This window comes from Coregonus clupeaformis, chromosome 25 (assembly GCF_020615455.1).
Source record: "Coregonus clupeaformis isolate EN_2021a chromosome 25, ASM2061545v1, whole genome shotgun sequence".
Taxonomy (NCBI): Eukaryota; Metazoa; Chordata; class Actinopteri; order Salmoniformes; family Salmonidae; genus Coregonus; species Coregonus clupeaformis.
This window is the reverse complement of record NC_059216.1, coordinates 3,518,061-3,535,853: the sequence shown is the minus strand read 5'-3', so window position 1 is coordinate 3,535,853 and position 17,793 is coordinate 3,518,061. Positions and strand designations below refer to the sequence as shown.

Sequence of the window (17,793 nt, the reverse complement as noted above, 5' to 3'; positions counted from 1 at the left end):
TAAGATATTGACAGCACAGAGAGCCAATCTTAATCCAAAATGTGTATACCCACGCCTACTTTTAGATCTCACCGTTTCAATTGGTTATTTTATTTTAACGCGTTAATGAGATCAAATAACATGTTTATTTCAAATACAAAAAGCTGTCTTTAAACTAGCATCAATAAAACGCTTAGTGCATGTAGCCTATTTGCATCAGCGGTGTTTAAGTTCCATATCGTGATCAGATCAGTGCGTCGACGGAGCATCATCATCAGACTACGGAAGTCACGGTTTTGCCATCTGACATATACGAGCACGTTTCTTGGATTACGTCTATTTCTGTTCTCGCCACTTGTGCTGTGTTTCCTTGAGTATAACTAGCTAGTTGTAACTATGGCGAAGGTGGATACCTCCTCTAGCAGACCCTATCACATTGTTATTTTCGGGGCTTCGGGTTTCACCGGGCAGTTCGTGGTTGAAGAGGTGGCCAGGATCGTGTCGGAGGGCCCGAACGGGACGCTGAAATGGGCTGTGGCCGGGAGAAGCAGACAGAAACTGGACAAAGTTCTAGAGCAGGCCGCCGGAGCCCTCGGTACGTACTGGCTTCATTGACAGATAACCTTAGCAAACTAGCTAATACAGTTTGTTACATATTGAATTTGTTAACGCTGGATATATATGTCGAGCCAGAGAGAATATTTGGTCTAGTTAGCTGACTGACACCATTGTGTATTGTAATTGGATTTCACAGAGGGATTCAAGAAAGTTAGCTAGCTGGGTGTCACACACTGTATCTATAATGAGTTTACTGTGTCGTGCCAGCCAGCAAACTCACCTGATCTAACTTGGAACAAGGAGTCACTGTATCAGTTATCATGTAACCAAGTGTTTTGACCAAGGATGTTCTGCACTTGCATTGCAGTCAGTGTGCCATAGGCTTAGAAAAAAATATAAATCTCAAGTGCACAGACATAAGGAATGTTAGTCACTTCTGTAAGTCGCTCTGGATAAGAACGTCTGCTAAATGACTAAAATGTAAATGTTATGTGTTTCAGTAGTTGTAGTAGCTGGGAAGATACAGTGGGGAGAACAAGTATTTGATACACTGCCGATTTTGCAGGTTTTCCTACTTACAAAGCATGTAGAGGTCTGTAATTTTTATCATAGGTACACTTCAACTGTGAGAGACAGAATCTAAAACAAAAATCCAGAAAATCACATTGTATGATTTTTAAGTAATTAATTTGCATTTTATTGCATGACATAAGTATTTGATCACCTACCAACCAGTAAGAATTCCAGCTCTCACAGACCTGTTAGTTTTTCTTCAAGAAGCCCTCCTGTTCTCCACTCATTTCCTGTATTAACTGCACCTGTTTGAACTCGTTACCTGTATAAAATACACCTGTCCATACACTCAATCAAACGGACTCCAACCTCTCCACAATGGCCAAGACCAGAGAGCTGTGTAAGAACATCAGGGATAAAATTGTAGACCTGCACAAGGCTGGGATGAGCTACAGGACAATAGGCAAGCAGCTTGGTGAGAAGGCAACAACTGTTGGCGCAATTATTAGAAAATGGAAGAAGTTCAAGATGATGGTCAATCACCCTCGGTCTGGGGCTCCATGCAAGATCTCACCACGTGGGGCATCAATGATCATGAGGAAGGTGAGGGATCAGCCCAGAACTACACGACAGGACCTGGTCAATGACCTGAAGAGAGCTGGGACCACAGTCTCAAAGAAAACCATTAGTAACACACTACGCCGTCATGGATTAAAATCCTGCAGCGCACGCAAGGTCCCCCTGCTCAAGCCAGCGCATGTCCAGGCCCGTCTGAAGTTTGGCAATGACCATATGGATGATCCAGAGGAGGAATGGGAGAAGGTCATGTGGTCTGATGAGACAAAAATAGAGCTTTTTGGTCTAAACTCCACTCGCCGTGTTTGGAGGAAGAAGAAGGATGAGTACAACCCCAAGAACACTATCCCAACTGTGAAGCATGGAGGTGGAAACATCATTCTTTGGGGATGCTTTTCTGCAAAGGGGACAGGACGACTGCACCATATTGAGGGGAGGATGGATGGGGCCATGTATCGCAAGATCTTGGCCAACAACATCCTTCCCTCAGTAAGAGCACTGAAGATGGATCGTGGCTGGGTCTTCCAGCATGACAACGACCCGAAACACACAGCCAGGGCAACTAAGGAGTGGCTCCGTAAGAAGCATCTCAAGGTCCTGGAGTGGCCTAGCCAGTCTCCAGACCTGAACCCAATAGAAAATGTTTGGAGGGAGCTGAAAGTCTGTATTGCCCTGCGACAGCCCCGAAACCTGAAGGATCTGGAGAAGGTCTGTATGGAGGAGTGGGCCAAAATCCCTGCTGCAGTGTGTGCAAACCTGGTCAAGACCTACAGGAAACGTATGATCTCTGTAATTGCAAACACAGGTTTCTGTACCAAATATTTAGTTCTGCTTTTCTGATGTACCAAATACTTATGTCATGCAATAAAATGCAAATTAATTACTTAAAAAATCATACAATGTTATTTTCTGGATTTTTGTTTGTAAGCTTTGTAAGTAGGAAAACCTGGAAAATCGGCAGTGTATCAAATACTTGTTCTCCCCACTGTATGTTGTTAGACCAGATAGCTTACACTCTACAAAGATGCTCTACGCAACACTTAAATCATTCAATCTTAATTCAGTATTAGTTTTAGATTAGTGAGTGGTTGGCTTGCCAGGAAAGGGATGGGTTCTAATAGGGTTGAGATTAGGGAGAATGGAGCTGTTCTTTGTTCCTGCTGTCCTCCTGGGAGAGCCCTCGCCAACAGCTGATGGAACATACCCCAACAGTGACACAGCCTCTACCTTCCCACCCCTGGCCTCTCAATGGTGACTCTGTCCAAAAGTGACAGTCTACCTCTCCCCCTCATCAGTCTACTGCTCTATAGCCGTGGCCAGGTTGACATTTCAGAAACAATTGTCATGGGTTATATTGCTAAATAATATGCATTCGCAGGAACTTTAGAGGGCTCGTTTGGAATATGCAACAGACACATAGCCTAGTTTTGGCATTTGTGTACAATGTGACTGTATTGTTTTGTAGTCGTTCATCCGTTTACTGACCCTATGTTTTTCCTCCATCATTGAGATTTCAATCAGGCAGTATTTTCCTATCTGTTATGGCTATGTCAATATATGTTAAGTATATGGCACAGCATTCAGTGGTGCGTAATTTACAACAGTTCATGTTTGGTCATGAATTACAGTAGGCTAGTACTGTAGTGCATATAACATGTAAACTTATACTGGGGGCTGATGCAAAGCTGCACAGGAAAGATAACTGATGATGTATTGATGCTCTTCAAAGGTACTTTATTGAACCAAAATTAAATTAAAACGGCTGATTTTTATTTTATTAGGTTCTCTTGTAGACCTCATTCGGACTAATCTTCCAAGAGGTGACAAACTTTAGTACTTAGACTCTATCTGAACTAGATTGAAGGCAACAGTGACACAGAGGCTTGGGGAAAACAGATAGCAAGTTTGTACTGTAAAGGATAGGCTGCATATTCAGTTCAGGGTCTGCCAAACAAAGGGTCAGCCCCACTGGCCCACCAAATTACTTTTTGGTCACTGAGCTATTTTAAGCCAGATCATTGTTGTAGTTTGTTCAACACATAATGAAGTGTGTTGTATTTGTAAATAGGTGAAATGACTGACTCCTCTGCTGTGTGTTTCAGGTAAGCCGGAGCTGAGGACTGCGGTGGAAGTCATCGTGGCTGATGTGGGAGAGCCTGATTCTCTGGCTGCCATGTGCAAACAGGCTGTTATTGTTCTCAACTGTGTGGGGCCAGTAAGTACTGACTGTGGAGATGCCACACACACTGTAAATACTGCAGAGACACAATGAGTCTGATTGTCAGAAATGAAGAGGGATATCAGTGCTGCCTCTTCCATTGTGTTAGAATTCAGATATTATTATGGAAGAGTGTTTTGATGTCAGTCCTGATCACCACTCTGCCCTCCTGTTGTGCCATGGGGCTGCAGATAGTGGTCTGATTGTAGTGAGGACATGACCTCGCAGCTTGTGAAACACCTGCAATGATGATGGTGGCGATCACCAGTGCACCTTGTACTGTAGGTCAGCACACATACACACACACACACACACACACACGATTAGCCAGTCCAGAGAAAAGGGATACCTGTGACTAACATGAGGTGGCATGGTCCAGCAGTGACCACAGGGATTGGACTGCTGAGGACTGGGGTAAAGTCATTTTTGGGTCCATGGTCAGGAAACTCCCCAGACCTTAATCCCATTGAGAACTTGTGGTCAATCCTCAAGAGGCGGGTGGACAAACAAAACCCCACAAATTCTGACAAACTCCAAGCATTGATTCTGCAAGAATGGGCTGCCATCAGTCAGGATGTGGCCCAGAAGTTAATTGACAGCATGCCAGGGCGGATTGCAGAGGTCTTGAAAAAGAAGGGTCAACACTGCAAATATTGACTTTTTGCATAAACTTAATGTAATTGTCAATAAAATCCATTGACACTTATGGAATGCTTGTAATTATACTTCAGTATACCATAGTAACATCTGACAAAAATATCTAAAACCACTGAAGCAGCAAACTTTGTGAAGACCAATACTTGTGTCATTCTCAAAACTTTTGACCACAACTGTACAGTGAAATGCTTACTTACAAGCCCTTAACCAACAATGCAGTTTTAAGAAAAATAAGTGTTAAGTAAAAAAGAGATGGTTATCCTTCTGGAAGGTTCTCCCATCTCCACAGAGGAACTCTGGAGCTCTGTCAGAGTGACCATCGGGTTCTTGGTCATCTCCCTGACCAAGGCCCTTCTTCACCGATTGCTTAGTTTGGCTGGGCGGCCTGCTCTAGGAAGAGTCTTGGTGGTTCCAAACTTCTTCCATTTTAAAAGTGATGGAGGCCACTGTGTTCTTGGGAATCTTCAATGCTGCAGACATTTTTTGGTACCCTTCCCCAGACACAATCCTGTCTCGGAGTTCTACGGACAATTCCTTCGACCTCATGGCTTGGTTTTTGCTTTGACATGCATTGTCAACTGTGGGACTTTATATAGACAGGTGTGTGCCTTTCCAAATCATGTCCAATCAATTGAATTTACCACAGGTGGACTCCAATCAAGTTGTAGAAACATCTCAAGGATGATCAATGGAAACAGGATGCACCTGAGCTCAATTTCGAATCTCATAGCAAAGGGTCTGAGTACTTATGTAAATAAGCTATTTCTGGTATCTTTAATAAATGTGCAAAAATGTATAACCTGTTTTCGCTTAGTCATTATGGGGTATTGTGTGTAGATTGATGAGGAAAAACATTAATTTAATTCATTTTAGAATAAGGCTGTAACGTAACAAAATGTGGAAAAAGTCAAGGGGTCTGAATACTTTCCGAATGCACTGTATATATCAAATTGTACTGTAGTGACAAACACTTTGGTGAGGTTTTTTATTAGTGCATATTTTAGATGATAATACTGTGTGTGTGTGTGTGTGTGTGTGTGTGTGTAGTACAGGTTCTGGGGCGAGCCTGTGGTAAAGGCATGCGTGGAGAACAGCGCACACTGCATTGACATTTGTGGAGAACCCCAGGTAAGACAACGCAACAACACACTCACCAGGCCTCAATCCCTAATCAACCCTGACCTCTACACCCTATCACTCCTGTAGATCGGACAGGACTTGGCAGGTGGAAGCTATATCACATACACACACACCACTAGGTTAAATGGGAAGGCTGCTGGACACCATGCTGTCCTCTATTAAATCCTTAATTACTGGCTTCAGCCTACCCTGCCTGTTTACTCCACAGCATGAATAAAATCACATGCTCTACCACTGCAACAGCCCAACACAGAGACGTGTGTGTGTGTGTAGTTCCTAGAGAGTATGCAGTTGAACTACAACAGCCAGGCAGCTGATAAGGGAGTGTACATCGTGGGGGCTTGTGGCTTTGACTCCATACCTGCAGACATGGGAGTCCTCTACACCAGGGACCAATTCAAAGGTGTGTGTGTCCCTGAGATTAGTTTACTTTAGCTGTTTGTGAATGTGTGTGCTCTCCATTGTGTGTGTTTGTGTGTCACATTTGTGTATCTCGTCACAGGGACACTTACAGCTGTGGAGAGCTTCCTGACGGCCAGCACAGGACCTGAGGTAAGACTCCATTACCCATAAACCCTCACACTGCCCCGGCATCATCTTTGTCCTGTAAAGGGTTCATCCTTGTAATCCCTGCCTCATCCTTGTATCTAATAATGTTGTTGATATTCGGTTGTCTCTCTGTCTGTCTTAGGGTGGTTCTATCAATGACGGTACATGGAAGTCGGCCATCTATGGTTTTGCTGACAGCGGGAAGCTGCGGAGCCTCAGGAAGAAGTTTGGACACAAACCTCTCCCTGTGGTTGGCTCAAAGATCAAACGCAGGTACAGGGAGCTGTGTGTGTTTGCGCGAGCATATGTGTGTATGTTGGATAACGTTACTTTCTATTGTGTATGTAGGAGTGCCCTGTTCTACAGTAATGAGGTTCAGCAGTATGCAGTCCCGTTCATGGGAGCCGACCCCTCGGTGGTGAAGAGATCTCAACGCTTTCTACTGGAGGAACACCAGGAAACACCTGTAGGTCACACAAATACAGTACATACATTCACACACTGACACGGATCAACGTGTATTCTCGTTGTCATGAGAACAGTGTAATGTGATCTGGGCGATCTGCCATTTTGTGTTGTGGCTCTAATGTCCAAACTTAGTTTTGAAATGGAATGTGTCCTAATAACTGCTCTCAGATGTCCTCGTGTGGACATGGTAGCAGAGTAATGACTTGTATACTGTGTGCTACAAACTTCGTTACAAGGGATAATTGAGTACATTTTGTTTATGTAAGCCTTATTTATGTTTAACATTTGTAAGGTTGAGACATGGGGCCTGTTTAAAAAGTCCATGTTTAAGAACCTCGCCTGAATACCAAATCACCCCCTTCCCCTCGCCCCTCCATTTGCACATTCACGCGAGCCTCTGCCATATGCACAACTATCCCAAAGCTGAGGGAGGGAAAATGATTGAGGGTGTAGAGCACATGTCAAACTCATTCCACAGCGGGCTGAGTGTCTGCGGGTTTTCTCTCCTCCCTTGTACTTGATTGATGAATTAAGGTCACTAATTAGTAAGGAACTCCTCTCACCTGGTTGTTTAGGTCTTAATTGAAAGGAAAAAACAAAAACCTGCAGACACTCAACCCTCCGTGGAATGAGTTTGACACCCATGGTGTAGTGGCAAATGAAACCTTCCGATAGTCACTTCGGCCAAGCCAGCAAGGTTGTAGGCTCAAGAGCAAAGTGCTATCCCGACATGCAGCGCGATATGTTTGGCATTTGCGCAATTTAATACAAAAGAATGGAGAGGTGTGCCTAATTATATGCCACGTGCATTTGTTTGTCTGATTTCGAGGCTTGACACATGTAACAAATGAAATGTCTCCCAAATTAAAGGTTTAACTGTTAATGAGGTTTATATCTTGTAAAACAACAGGGGGCTTTGTTCATTTGAATTTCATGCTCGTTTTATTATTTAAATAAACGATTGTGTCCCGAAGTTGGTTTATTGATCCCCTTGCCACTCTCTGGAAGTCACCCTCAGTTTCGTCAGCAACATGTGACAATGGAGGGCCCTTCGAGTGAGTTGGTAGGGGCGAGGGGATGGTTTGGGATTCACCGCTCCTGTGTGGGAGAGACTTCTGTTTGACCTTTGTGTGACCCCAGGTCCAGTATGGTGCGTATGCAGGAGTAGGAGGTGTGGCCAACATCGTCAAGATGCTATTTGCCGGGATGATGTTCTGGTTCCTGGTCAAATTCGACTTCGGGCGAAACCTGCTGATTAAGGTAAACTAGGACACACTGACAGACACATTGTTATAGACAGACACACACACACACACACACACACACACACAAAAGGAAAACCTCTATTCTTCTCATGTTCTTTCTCTTTCTCTCTCTTCTGTATTTAGTTTCCAGAGTTTTTCTCCTTTGGTTTCTTCTCCAAGGATGGACCAACCAGAAAGCAGGTACAGTTTTATGTATCTCTCGAGACCTGTATATTGTTAATGTATGAGTAACATCTACTGGTATGTTGATCTTTCATTTGTTTTTGAAATTGCCAGTGATTGGTGTGTTTGTGTGTCACTCAACTGGAGGGTTGGTCCTTCTAGTCAGTGGTTGGTGTGTTTGTGTGTCTCTCAGATGGAGGGTTCGTCTTTCCAGTTTGCATTCTATGGAGAGGGCTACACTGAGGGACAGGACCCCAGCCAGGGACGACCCAACGCTAAGATCCGCACACTAGTCCAAGGACCAGGTACTTAAACACACACACTCCCTAACCTCTGCTGCACAAACACACTAGTCCAAGGACTATTTATTAACCCCTACTCCACCTAACCTGCGGCTGCTGCTGGGGTTAACACAATGCTTCTCTCCCTGTTTCAGAGGCAGGCTACGTGGCCACGCCCATCGCCATGGTACAGGCTGCTATCACCATCCTGAACGAACCCACAGCCCTCCCCAAGAAGTGAGTTACACACACACACACACACACACACACACACACACAACCAGGGGTACTGTATTACATCTGATGCATTTTCTTTCTCTCTGTCCCTCTCTCCCTCTGTCTCTTTTTTAGGGGTGGTGTGTACACCCCAGGAGCAACCTTTGCCAGAACCACGCTGGTGGAGCGCCTGAACAAACATGGCATCCATTTCTCTGTCATCTAATGTGTGACCTCATCTGGCCCCTGACCCCAGGTCATCAGCACTTGTCACTCCACTGGTGTTTTCACTAGATGGTCATACTGCAAAGTGAAAATTGCTATAATCAGCAACATTTTATTAGGGTTAGGCATAAGGTTACAATTAGGGTTGGTGTTTAAAATCAGATTTTTTCTTCCTTCCAACTTTGCAGCATGGCCCAATAATGACGACCCTCTGTTTGTCTGACTGCGACTGTAGAGTCTTTTAAGAGATCGTTACCTTATTGTCAAATAATGGCACCTCGGCTTTAACGAACTCGCCAGCAGATACAAATGCCTCATCTCCCCTGCGTGTGTGTGTGGTGTGTGTTCCATGCCCGTGCGTGTGTGTTCCATGCCCGTGCGTGTGTGTTCCATGCCCGTGCGTGTGTGTTCCATGCCCGTGCGTGTGTGTTCCATGCCCGTGCGTGCTGTGTTTTTTCTCTCAATAAAAAGTCTGACTGCATGCTTATAGATGTTCCTGTAAGTTGTATGTCTGTTCTCTGTTCAATACCTGTTTAATATCAAAGCCCACTGTCTGAAACCTACCTTGTTTCAAGAGAATCAGCACTTATGAACAGTTTCAGAAATTCTTCCTTTGTGAACCATAGTGTGCAGTATTTCAGTAATCCAATATAGTTTTGCTGGATCTATTTTTAAGGAATGTGCAGTGACGTTGCTTAGTTGAGATCGACAAAGCAGTGCTTGTAAGAAATAGGTGTTTGAGTTCGAAACACACAGAAAGATGGAGTGATCCTGTCCACAACTTGGAGGTGTCTTCTCTGTGATTCGCTGATTTATGCGTGTGTGTGTTTGGGCAGGTTCTGTCCTTGTTCTTTTAGCCTGCTAGGGCTGTAGTTCTTCTCAACCTGACCAAATAAAACCAAGACTACTGAAGTAAACCAACCTTGTGTCCGAGTCCTCACTTTACCAGTAAGGGTTTGGTTAAACAGAAAATATCAGAGAAGGCCTGGTCTGACAACGACTCTTGTCCAGGAGGAGGGAAAGGCTTACAGTACACCTACCTATTCCATCTAAAATATCTACAATTGTTTCAAGTCTACTGTGCATGACGTACCGTGGCGTTAAGGGCAACATTTTGTTTTCATACCTGTCTGTCCAGTTGTAACCTTCTCCCATGGATTATTAATTAAGCTGGTTTTCTGATGCTTCATCTAATAAAACGTGCTTCCTGTGCAGAACGGCTGAATTATAATCTGTTTTACAGTCCTTTTACAGATGTTTTATTGAGCCCATCTTAACATTTAGTGTAGTTGCCTGATTTGGCTCCCTCATGGGCAAGTCAGAATACCCTAGCCTACAGAGAGTTGTGCAGGTCAGTGGTAAGATTAAAGGGAGGGCCCAAAAGGCTCTCTGAGACATTTACAAAGACTGCACACGTAAGAGGGTAAAAACAATCATTTTGGATCTAACACCCACTGGACAATGAATATACAGTACTGCCATCAGCATGCAGACTCAGGTCTTTACCTCTTGAAACCAAGAGAGCCACTAACAGTTTTGTACCGACATCAGTATGGCTTTTATATGAAAATGTATTTGTGTGACTTGTGTATATAATATGCAGTGGAGTAAAGTAACTAAGTAAAAATACTTTGAAGTACTACTTAAGTAGTTGTTTTTTTTGGTATCTGTGATTTACTAATTTGTATTTTTGACAACTTCTTTCACTCCACTACATTCCTAAAGAAAATATGTACTTTTTACACCCATACATTTTCCCTGACACCCAAAAGTACTAGTTACATTTTGAATGCAGGAGAGGAAAATGGTCCAATTCACACACTTAAGAGAACATGTGGTCATAACTACTGCCTCTGATCTGGCAGACTCACTAAACACAAATGCTTCGCTTCTAAATTATTTCTGAGTGTTTGAGAGTGTACACCTGGCTATCCTAAATTAAAGGTTTGCTTAACATAAGGAATTTGAAATGATTTATAGCATTTTACTTTTGATACTTAAGTATATTTGAGCAATTACATTTACTTTTGATGCTTAAGTATATTTCAAACCAAATACTTTTAGATTTCTACTGAAGTAATATTTTACTGGGTGACTTTTACTTAAGTCATTTTCTATTAAAAGGTATCTTTACTTTTACTCAAGTATGACAATTGTGTACTTTTTCCACCACTGATAATGGGTAAGCATTTGTATCTGTTGTGTGAATGTTGCTGTTTACTATATACATTATATTTATTTTATCTGACTTGCCAAAACGGAAGTTCCTTCTGGAAAAATTTAGTTGACATTATATTCTAGTATTTTCCATGCCTCTCCTTACCTCCCTATATTTGGCTCTACAATTAATAGTTGATGTCGCTGACTCAATGGGAACTATGTTCAACAAATGTTGCAGCAGAAATACTTGCAGAAGTGTTTTGAAATTTCTATTTGTTTATAAATATAGTGTGTTAATGGACGTAGGTCCACTATAGACTTGAATGTGCAGGATATTGGAAGGCTGTAAAAAGTCCAGGAATGAAGCGACTCTAAATTAAAGACAACAGCAAAACGTTTTTATTACAACTATCATCACCACTCTTTGGTTGTGACATTCAGATTCAACAGTAAACGTAAAAGCACCATGCACACATGACAGACTGATACAAATTCATTATGCAAAATAAATGGTCACATGAATCAATTTTCATTTAAAAGCTGTAGGGTTCTAAGAAGTGATGGTATGAAGATAGTTGAGAACAAAATGACAGACTTGAATTCAATTTAGGATATTTAATAATAACTTCCATGTCGTGGACCAGAGCATTACAAGCATCCAGTTCCCCAAGCCTTTGTCTCAACACCATATTATAGTGCTCCAGAGGAGGGGAGTATCTGCCTCCCTACATCATTTTACAATCATAAATCACAATGGACTAACATGATGTATATGTAAACCAGAATTTCCTTGCCATATGAGGGGGGTCATTCTAACCAGGCCGTTCCTCTAGATACCTACCATATACATACAGTGCATTCGAAAAGTATTCAGACCCCTTGACCTTTTCCACATTTTGTTACAGGCGTATTCTATTTATTTTTTTATTATTTTTGTCCTCATCAATCTACACATAATACCCCATAATGACAAAGCAAAAACAGGTTTATAGACATTTTTGCAAATGTATTAAAAATAAAAAAAACTGAAATATCACATTTGCATACGTTTTCAGACCCTTTACTCAGTACTTTGTTGAAGCACCTTTGGCAGCGATTACAGCCTCAAGTCTTCTTGGGTATGACGCTACAAGCTTGGCACACCTGTATTTGGGGAGTTTCGCCCATTTTTCTCTGCAGATCCTCTCAAGCTCTGTCAGGTTGGATGGGGAGCGTCGCAGTACAGCTATTTTCAGGTCTCTCCAGAGATGTTGGATCAGGTTCAAGTCCGGGCTCTGGCTGGGCCACTCAAGGACATTCAGAGACTTGTCCTGAAGCCACTCCTGCGTTGTCTTGGCTGTGTGCTTAGGGTCATTGTCCATTTGGAAGGTGAGCCTTCGCCCCAGTCTGAGGTCCTGAGAGCTCTGGAGCAGGTTTTCATCAAGGATCTCTCTGTGCTTTGCACTGTACATCTTTCTCTCGATCCTGACTAGTCTCCCAGTCCCTACCGCTGAAAAACATCCCCACAGCATGATGCTGCCACCACCATGCTTTACCGTAGGGATGGTGCCATGTTTCCTCCAGTCGTGACACTTGGCATTCAGGCCAAAGAGTTCAATCTTGGTTTCATCAGACCAGATAATCTTGTTTCTCATGGTCTGAGAGTCTTTAGGTGCCTTTTGGCAAACTCCAAGCAGGCTGTTGTGCCTTTTACTGAGGAGTGGCTTCCGTCTGGCTACTCTGCCATAAAGGCCTGATTGGTGGTGCTGCAGAGATGGTTGTCCTTCTGGAAGGTTCTCCCATCTCCACAGAGGAACTCTGGGGCTCTGTCAGAGTGACCATCGGGTTCTTGGTCACCTCCCTGACAAAGGCCCTTGTCCCCCGATTGCTCAGGCCGGGTGGCCAGCTCTAGGAAGAGTCTTGGTGGTTCCAAACGTCTTCCATTTAAGAATGATGGAGGCCACTGTGTTCTTGGGGACCTTCAATGCTGTAGAAATTTTTTGGTACCCTTCCCCAGATCTGTGCCTCGACACAATCCTGTCTCGGAGCTCTACGGACAAATCCTTCGACCTCATGGCTTGGTTTTTGCTCTGACATGCACTGTCAACTGTGGGACCTTATATAGACAGATGTGTGCCTTTCCAAATCATGTCCAATCAATTGAATTTACCACAGGTGGACTCCAATCAAGTTGTAGAAACATCTCAAGGATGATCAATGGAAACAGGACGCACCTGAGCTCAATTTAGAGTGTCTGAATACTTATGTAAATAAGGCATCTGTTTTTTAATACATTTGCAAAAATGTATAAAAACCTGTTTTCGTTTTGTCATGGGGTAGTCATTTAGTGTAGCTTGATGAAAAGAAAAAATAAATCAATTTTAGAATAAGGCTTTAACGTAATAAAATGTGGAAAAAGTCAAGGGATCTGAATACTTTCCGAATGCACCGTATATGGTGGTCTCAGGGGCCATATCTCTAGCTTAAACAGACAGATTTTGATGGGAATAATGTTTTTGTAATTATGTATTATGCCTCGACTGGAGCATGGGGGGGCCTCAAGCGGAGAGTATTAATAAACATTTTAAATAAATTGTTTTATTATGCCTAGCTCACAAGGCCCCTGGCTAGCTAAAGTGGGATAACGGTCTTGTTACATGCAGGAGACCCGGTTCAAACCCAGTCAGTCACAAGAAAATAGTAAGATTAAATAGGGAGTGGAAAAGCTATCCTTAGAAGGGCTATGACAGGGCTATCCTACATTCTTACGGGGGCCAAATTGCAGGGGTTTTGTCACACTCCCTTCTAATGTGTCCTGCGCATCCTGTGAGCATCATAGAGAGGCACGACCATGTTCCAGAGAGTCTTAGCTTTCAGGAATGGGGTCATAATAGCTTATAGGCCAAATTCATAGGAAGAAAATACATTCAAATGGTTTTGAATCTGAATTTAGATAACTACGTTTGAAAACTGAATCTGAATGCATCTGAGAAGCTGAATATATACAACTTTGGTAAACTTGAAAAATTAAGTTTCAAATCATGAAATACAAGTTCAATTTATGAATTAAATGATTCAATTTGAATTAAATGTCAATATCTAAATACAAATCCCCCCCCACTTCTAAAACCAAAGTTGCGCCCCTGCTCCAGACAGTGGTGAATGTAAAGAGACATCTGTTACACAAAACACCAAAAAATGTAATGACATTTGGAGATTGTCATTTGGCCAGAGTCTATGTGCGTCCACTGCTGTCCGCGCGCATCTCGGTGTCGGCCAGTCATCTCTATTTTGGCAAAATGTCAGCGTTCTCGTCAAACCACATAGCATTTTCGAGCATAGGCTATATCACCCGTTTTCAAATCCATTCACACAAGTTTCATGCCTCTGACGTGTTACTGATAAAAAGTGGTGTAATAGCCTACAGTTTTCTTGACATTATTGTGATAGGCTCATGTTTTACTGGTACGGTGTACCCCCACTATTTATTTTGCCGAGATGCCGGACCGCCTTACTTTCACCCCTGTATTTGCCAAAAAACATATACTAAGTTGAAGTTTTAACAGGTCAGACTAAACCTACCTAATTCTGGTCTCCCCATCTCGACCATTGGTGTGCAGGCAAGAGGTGAGTCTGGAGGTGAGGTCTTTGCCAGCGCCCCATTGATGGGCATGGCAGCGTAGATCAGCTCCTGGCCCCTCATCAAAGATACTGGTCGCCACACACAAACACACACACACAGAGCACTGATTACGTTATCAATGTTGGTTATGATTAGCATGGTAGAACCAACCTGATCGCTGCATTCACCTTTCTATTTCACTTCAGATATCATGATATGTGAAGTGAATTACTGCTGAGCCCCCTCATGTACTCCCTGTTCACCCATAACTGAGTGGCCACGCACGTCTCCAACTCAACCATCAAGTTTTCTGACGACACAGCAGGGTAGGCCTGATTACCAACAACGATGAGACAGCCTACAGGGAGATGAGAGCCCTGGCGGAGTGGTGCTAGGAAAATAACCTCTCCCTCAACGTCAACAAAAGCTGATCGTGGACTACAGGAGACAGCAGAGAAATTCGGCTTGGTCCCTAAGACACTCACAAATTTCCACAAATGCACCGTTGAGAGCATCCTGTCGGGCTGTATCATCGCCTGGTACGACAATGCACCATCCGCAACCGCAGGGCTTTCCAGAGGGTGGTGCAGTAAGCCCAACGCATCACCGGGGGCACACTGCCTGCCCTCCAGGAGTCACAGGAAGGCCAAGAAGATCATCAAGGACCTCAGCCACCCAAGCCAATTGATTTTATCCAGAGAGGAAGAGGCAAAGTGAGAGGTTTCACTCTTGCCAAAATCTGTCAAAAATAAGCCCAATGCGTTTCTATGGCCTTATTTTGGACATAAGCTTGTCGCCTGCCTTCCCGACTTTGGGACAACGACAAGCGGCAACTAAAACTCTGAGGTGGATGAGGACGGACTGTATAGCGCACTTGGACAGCCCTGCCAAGGGGAGCCCTCGAGTGGATGTTGAATAAAGTATGTAGCGAACAACAGAGCAGAAGAATTTAGTGTGAGTTGTCAGGCTAGCTATTTTCCACGGCAAACTAACTCTATAGTTAAACCTGTTTAGAGTGAAGAAAAGGGTCCCGAGGATCCCCATTCCATAGCATTAGCATTGTAAACTTGCCTGTGAAAGTGATTATATAACTAACTAAATGTTTGAACAGTTTGTTGGTGGATGGAGGAGGCCGTATGTAATATTTTAGCTGAAATGGTATCATAGCTGGCAATGCAAATACATGATTATTTCTGTTATGGTCATATTCATAACATAGTTTACACACAGCTGGTGTTTGAGAAGGAAGGAGTGTACCTCCACACCAATGCCAAGAGGAGCAACGAGGACACCACCATCACATGGTTCATCCGTATTGTCGAACGGGTAAGTTGGGCTTCTCCCATAGACAACATGACAATATTGGTTGATCCAAGACCAATTCTAGTCAAAGTGTACTCATCCCTGTGGTCTTTGTCATCAATAACTTTGTTTTGTTTCCTTTAGTCAAACACATAGGCCTTTAGATCATATCCAGGACCCTTATGAGCTCCCCACCTGTGCAAGTGGGGGTGGACATTGTCATAGTGAGTTTACATCTGTGGAGTAGATGGAGAAGAGGACCTCACTTTATAGGTCAGTGCTGCTGTCTAACGTTCCTAGAAGCCTCATTGGTTAGATTCTTATCTGTTCTTTTTGTTTTGATTGGACAGAGAGGGACGTGAGTGGGACAGACAGGCACAATGCCTTCTTCTCTGGCAACGACAACCCAGGCCTGACTCTTCTCAATGACGTGCTGATGACATACTGCATGTTCAACTTTGATCTGGGTAAGCCACTTCCCTTGGGCTTAACAATGGGTTGCAACTTTCAAGTGTATTTATTATCAAGCTTTCACACCTGACTCTCCTCTCTCCTTGTGGTTCCTGTTGTCTCTCTCTTTCTCTCCCTACAGGCTATGTCCAGTGGATGAGTGACCTCTTGGCTCCTCTCCTGTTCGTCACCCAGAACGAGGTGGAGTCCTTCTGGTGTCTGACAGGTTTTATGGAGATGGTGGTAAGCACCTTACTTTCTTGTCATATACTACCACATAAGATTGTTGAAACCATAACATTATACATTTATTTATACACATAACATTGTAATGTTCTCTCTCTCTGTCCCTCAGCACCAGAAATTTGAAGAGTCTCAGGAGGCCATGAAGCAGCAGCTCCTCCAGCTCAGCCTGCTGTTGAAGGCTCTGAACCCTGAGCTTCTTGACTACCTGAATAAACAATGACTATCACTCAGTCACTGTTTCTCTCACACTTCCCCGTATGTCACTAGTCACTACCTGGATGCGTAATCAATTGAGGTAGTAAATTCTTCACATTATTATTGTTAGAAGCAGTCACGTGTTGTGGCAAAATCGTCCTTATACTGATCAAAGAACCAAAGTATTTCCAGAGTTTTTGTAGAATTAAGATGGACTTTATTACAATAGACAAAGCTCTCAGTTTATATAGTCATTTCACATACATTTTAGCTTAACCCCTCCCTCTTGGGTTCCCCCACCACTGTCTCCAGTTTCCACCTCTTGACCGCTCCGTCCACTTCCTTAGTTTATGATAGAGGAGAAGTCAGATTTCGCCACTATGTATTCAGTTTGGAAACAATGGTGGTTCAATCAATCAAGCCCTGTCATGCAAAAATAATAATGTTCAGTTTGACCTCTGTTCAACCCCGGCTCACCCTGGCTTGACCTGGATATTGACTGTTGGACATGGCAGGTCCACAATCAATCTCTCAAACATACCCAAGCCCAACCCCTCTCTCCCCTCCCGTCATGCTGTAATTAATCAAGAAGACGCACAAGGAGAAACAAAGGGTTTAGCCTGAACTCTGTTCAACCCTGACTCCATTCACGTAATATGCCTTAGGATAGAGGCAAAGAATAACACTCTGGTTTAAGTCACTGATAAATCAGGACAGCCTTGGATTAGGTAAGAGCGAGGAATTCGACCCGAGGTCAGATCTCCATTTCACACACACACAAACCCAGTGAGAGGAACCAATTAAGTTCTTGCCTAGCAACAGAGATGTACCCATGTTTAACCCTGGCTCCGTGTTCGTCATGTTGTGATTAACTTTGTTTATCTTATAGTTTACTGAAAAATCCTCATCACATGTAGCCTACACACACACACAGTATAGAAAAAACACCCATATCTTTACAATACCAGTAAACGCAATGAATGCCGCTTGTAAGTAAATTAATATACACTACCTTTCAAAAGTTTGGGGTCA

The 17,793-nt window shown here is 43.3% G+C and overlaps 1 protein-coding gene across 1 annotated transcript; it reads left to right on the top strand.

Moving 5' to 3' along the window:
- The first annotated feature begins 99 nt into the window (after positions 1-99).
- Positions 100-9,728, top strand: LOC121539387 (saccharopine dehydrogenase-like oxidoreductase). The gene is made up of 12 exons (XM_041847852.2): positions 100-574; positions 3,729-3,841; positions 5,549-5,629; positions 5,915-6,044; positions 6,144-6,193; positions 6,333-6,463; positions 6,539-6,656; positions 7,799-7,918; positions 8,047-8,103; positions 8,279-8,390; positions 8,522-8,603; positions 8,718-9,728. The coding sequence occupies exons 1-12, from the start codon at positions 376-378 to the stop codon at positions 8,806-8,808; spliced, it is 1,284 nt and encodes a 427-aa protein (XP_041703786.1). The 5' UTR covers positions 100-375; the 3' UTR covers positions 8,809-9,728.
- The last annotated feature ends 8,065 nt before the right edge of the window (positions 9,729-17,793 follow it).

Excerpts from the sequence above, each read along its gene's own strand:
- LOC121539387 (XM_041847852.2), top strand. The coding sequence starts at position 376 with ATGGCGAAGGTGGATACCTCCTCTAGCAGACCCTATCACATTGTTATT. Across the intron at positions 7,919-8,046 it reads GGCGAAACCTGCTGATTAAG|TTTCCAGAGTTTTTCTCCTT; the intron begins GTAAACTAGGAC and ends TTCTGTATTTAG. Across the intron at positions 8,604-8,717 it reads CCCACAGCCCTCCCCAAGAA|GGGTGGTGTGTACACCCCAG; the intron begins GTGAGTTACACA and ends TCTCTTTTTTAG.